Source organism: Trifolium pratense, linkage group LG2 (genome assembly GCF_020283565.1).
Source record: "Trifolium pratense cultivar HEN17-A07 linkage group LG2, ARS_RC_1.1, whole genome shotgun sequence".
Classification (NCBI taxonomy): domain Eukaryota; kingdom Viridiplantae; phylum Streptophyta; class Magnoliopsida; order Fabales; family Fabaceae; genus Trifolium; species Trifolium pratense.
The window spans coordinates 57,172,050-57,176,782 of NC_060060.1; the positions used below are offsets into that span (position 1 = coordinate 57,172,050).

Below are 4,733 nucleotides of genomic sequence, written 5' to 3' on the forward strand. Positions count from 1 at the left end.
ATACACATTCTTACCAAAAAAATATTTTGAATACACATTACACACCATTTCCCTCGTCAACAAAGCAACCTCGGCTAGGGTTTCAACTCAGTCAGGTAACCGTTCTTTCTCAAAACCACCGTTTCCTTCAATTTGTTTTCCAATTTCATTTCTTGCACTTATTTCAATTTCCTACAGTTTTCTTGCTGCATTGTTGTTAATTTTGTTGCTGAAGAATGGATCCAAAAGTGTGTAATGAATCAGTGAAGAACGATGCTTCAGATTTCAAGCACGAGAAGATTCTACACACAGTTGATAAATCAATTGCATGTCCCACTCCAGATAAGAAGACTGAACAATTACCCATCAAATTCAAGCATCCCAAAACCCAGCTTCCAGAAAAGTATGAACTGTTGAACCCTAATTAAATTCAACAATTTTCCAATTTTTAAAGAAATTGTTTGATTTTTGAAATTCCATTTTTTATTTTTTTTTTAATTTATGTATTTTTTTTAATACAGGTACAAGACCATTGCTGATTTGTTTAGTCATATGAGTTGTGCACTTAGATTGCTGCATCTGCGGAAAAAGTCTCCAACTTTTCAAAATATTTGCAACAAGGTTGAAATTCTTGCCAAAAGGTGATTGTTTTGTTTTGAAATTCCCCCAAATTAATTAATGGAGTATTTTGATATTTTTCCTCTAGTTAAAATAATCTTTATATGTGTATGAGTGAATGAGTTTGCGTGTAAGTGCATCAGTGTTGTCAAATAGTGAATATAGTGGCACTACAATGTAGAATAATTTTAACAACCACTTTTGTTCTGCGATACACAATTTTATTCTGATGCCTATGGCAGTGCTATACCACTGTAATGTAGCGGAATTTGAACCAAATGCTATTTTTCGCGATGCACGATTGACCACATTAAAATGCACCATATGCAGATAAATTTAAGACTTTAGAGGATCCATTTCTTTTGATTTATGGATTAAGGTAGTGATTGTAGTGTTTTTTTTTTTCTTCAGAAATTTCTCCTATGCTCATCTAGCGCAGATGAAGTATATACTTCCTGAAGGTATAGAAATTGAAAAGGTGGTTGTTGTTGAAAAGAGGAGCTTGTGTATGAAGCCGGATTTGAAGATCACCTTAGTATTTGAAGTTCTAGAGGATCACTCTGAACAGTCTGCTTATATGGCTCTTGGACGATATTTTAATTCCAGGCTGATTAATTTTTTTAATCAGCATCCCGAGGTAACAGTTTTTATTGTAGAGTGTTGCTCTTGTTAGTAATTTTCTGTATTTAAAGGAGTGGTTTACATTATCTTAACAGTGGTGTACGGGATCTTATTCAATTGTTAGCTTTGATTTGGATTGTTAATTTAGATGCTTCGAGTCTGCAGTCTGCAGTCTTGACTCCAATCTGAGGGAGTTATGGAACTTCATTCGTTATGTCTGAGTTATACATCGGACAAGGTTCAACATAATCAATGTAATACTGTCATTTTTTGGTATCATAGTCCCGGTTGTGGAATTCAAGATTATTACTTGTAGTGGTGGCATACAATATATCATTCCCTGCATATAGTACTCTGCTGTAATTTATGATTCCATATGGTAGGTTAGTTGAAAATGTATTATTGATGATAATAGGAAACTATTATTTAAGATTTAGTTGAAAACGGGTTGATGATTATGAGAAAGTATATGGGATTTTGAGGCTACCGGTTAAGCTTACTTTTTTGTAACTCCTTTTCCTTGTGTCAGACTTAGCTATATTTATTTTTGTGCTTAGTTAAGTTGACAAAATTTGAGGGACGTGAGAGTGAGCTAAGGTCTCAGGTTCGATTCTCTCTGGTGCCAATTTGGGTGGGCTAATTTAGCTTAAAAAAAAAAAAGTTGACAAAATTTGAATGTTTGACTTGTGCAAAAGAATGGTTTTGTTTCATTACTTTGATTTTAATTTATTTTTTTGGCTTTTTATTGTGGATATAAGGGTACTGATATTCCAGAAGCCACACTACCAGAGCCCTTTAGCCAGAAAGCTTGTAACTTGATTTTCAAAGATGGACCTGTAAATCTGTCAACGGAACTTTCATCGACTTGCAGTGAAGTTGAACTGTCGCTAAACAACTTACATTTGAGTCCATCTTTTAGAAGACATTTTTCTCAGAAGAATGTTACTGACCAGACTAAGCAAGTTCAGTACTTTTCAACATCTAAAAACTCGCTGTCATCCCATGAATCCGACTGCCTAGACAACCAAGAAAGTGAAAGCACATGGCAGAAAGAACGTACACAATTGTCTGATTGTGTCAGTAATCTTAATGCAGAAAAAGGCAAGCAGAAGGAATCACACTCAATGTGTTTTCAACCAAATGTTATTAATACACCAGTACATAAGATCTCCCCTCCATGTTCTGAAAGCCCTGATTGGAAAATTGTCTCCGGTACTGATAGTTTGTTGACACGGACACCTGCACTGTCAGCACCTGAGAGATTGGTGCTTGGTTCTGATGTTAAGCTTCAAAAAATGACTGGTCAAAACTCTACGTCCTGTTTTAAGCCAGCAAAAAGAGTGCTTGATTTTTCACTCACAGAAGGCAGTGATGATTTGGACAATAGAGTAGACATGTCAAAACCTAGCAGAGGATGTTCCGAGGACTTCAAATCTTTTGAGTCTGCTTCCTTACTTCAGGAGGTATGCCCATCTTGTTTTGGTTTTAATTTGGACTTATTCTTAAAATCATACTTTGATATTCACTCATTATTCTATTTTGTACCTTTCAAAATCTATTCTCTCCTTTTGTCAAAAAAGAAAAAACTATCCTTGCCGGAGAACTCATCCGTATTTCATGTTAAATTCTAACTTATTAGTGGGACACTCGTCAATCATATATTTAAGAGGGTTTCCTTGCAAATGTTTATTGAAAAAGTCATTTTCTCACATGAAAGTAATGGCTTTCTTGTTAATTGTTTCTCAATGCAGGTACAAGAGAACCTATATATTGGTTTGGATGCATCGGATGACAATTCTTCATCATTGGTGGAACTGGTTAATGTGATTGACTCTATATTTAGTTCTGTCAAAAGAACTTCAATCACAAAAGAGGAGCTCCTGCAAAAGATAATGATGAACTGTTTAGATTTTGTCGAGATTAGTATGGTCTAAATCTATTTATTATTATGCACACGATTTCTTACTAATGAACATCATAGCTAACTTATTTTTTCCTCCCAATAGGCGAAGCTGAAGAGCAGATCGAGATTTTGGAAAAGATTGTACCGGATTGGATTTGCAAGAAGTTGGTTTCTTCTGGAGACACTATGTACTGGTGGGTCTCTTTATTTTTATGATTAAACCTTTGTGCTTTTAGATTAGCAGTCTCTTTTAGGGATGTGGAAATTTGAATCAGACTTAACATGAAATTCTGGCCTTCATTGAGAGGAGGGAACACTGAATTCTGAATCTATCACTGATATAATGGAATAGCAGAAATTTTGATGGCATTAGTTAGTGCTGTTGTGAGCCAAAATCCTCTGGCATTTAAGTTCTTATACTTACAGTTTATAAAACCTGTAACTTTTGCAGCGTCAAGAATGCGGTAGATTTGGAGTCAGTTCGATCAAGACTTCTCAGTAATGTGACCAAAGGAGATGAGTGAAAGTTTTTTGTTGAATACTAATGTTATTTATGGTATTGCAAATGATTGTTGGTAATGATGTGCATTGTATGGTTATTGTTGGTTGGATCTTTGCACTCGTTGTTTTGGTTACCATAAGCTATAGTGAGGGGGGATTAAGACATCATATCATATACACAGCCAAGTGTGAAAAGTTCATGTCCCTATATTATTTATATGTTGTTATATGTGTAGGATATTTCATATCTTAATTTATTTTAAAGTTAATTTATATATATTTATCATTAACATTATTATTAGCCGTTGTTATTGCTTAGTCAATTATCCGTTGTTATTGCTATACTACCATACCATCAGTTACAATTCTAATAAATTAAATACGAATAGTTATTTGGCTTCGATAGTTATTTTGAACATGATTTCTACGTCGGGACTGCCAAATCACAAGTTGAGACTTAAAGTTGGAGTTCCAGTTATGCTATTAAGGAATTTGAATAAAAAATTAGGATTATGCAATGGAACAAGACTTATTATTACGAGATTGAGAAAACGTGCTCTTGAAAAAAAAATTATTTCAGGAAGTAATATTGGTGATCAGGTTTTCTTACCTAGATTTTCTCTGACACCATCTGACGTGAAAATTCTTTTTAAATTTTAACGGAGACAATTTCCTATAATGATTTCTTTTGCGATGACTATTAATAAGAGTCAGGGACAATCTTTAAAGCATGTTGGGATATATCTTCCGTCGCCAGTGTTTTCACATGGTCAGGTGTATGTTGCAATTTCAAGAGTTACTTCTAGAAAATGATTAAAAATATTGATCATCGATGACGATGGTGAAGATACGACTAAGACTTCGAATGTGGTCTATAAGGAAATCTTCCGTGATATAACATAATTTTCTTTGTATGAATATTTTTCCAAAATTATTGTTGAACTATCGTTTAATATTACTCAACTTTTTTCATATACTTCACATTATTGGAATTATCATATCTTATTTAATCATTATATATCTTACAACTAATCAGACCCGTGCACCTAGGGTTGGGAACAGGCCAGGCCAGGCCTTGACAGGCCTGAGCCTGGCCTACGATTTTTTTTCA

The 4,733-nt window shown here is 34.3% G+C and overlaps 1 protein-coding gene across 1 annotated transcript; it reads left to right on the plus strand.

The window, feature by feature from the left end:
• LOC123905729 (CDT1-like protein b) lies at window positions 1-3,869 on the plus strand. The gene is made up of 8 exons (XM_045955440.1): window positions 1-95; window positions 178-382; window positions 501-620; window positions 1,009-1,234; window positions 1,977-2,681; window positions 2,970-3,141; window positions 3,225-3,315; window positions 3,573-3,869. Exons 2-8 carry the CDS (start codon window positions 216-218, stop codon window positions 3,643-3,645), a joined length of 1,554 nt encoding a protein of 517 aa, XP_045811396.1. The 5' UTR covers window positions 1-95; window positions 178-215; the 3' UTR covers window positions 3,646-3,869.
• The last annotated feature ends 864 nt before the right edge of the window (window positions 3,870-4,733 follow it).

Excerpts from the sequence above, each read along its gene's own strand:
- LOC123905729 (XM_045955440.1), top strand. The coding sequence starts at position 216 with ATGGATCCAAAAGTGTGTAATGAATCAGTGAAGAACGATGCTTCAGAT. Across the intron at positions 621-1,008 it reads GTTGAAATTCTTGCCAAAAG|AAATTTCTCCTATGCTCATC; the intron begins GTGATTGTTTTG and ends TTTTTTCTTCAG. Across the intron at positions 3,316-3,572 it reads TCTGGAGACACTATGTACTG|CGTCAAGAATGCGGTAGATT; the intron begins GTGGGTCTCTTT and ends TAACTTTTGCAG.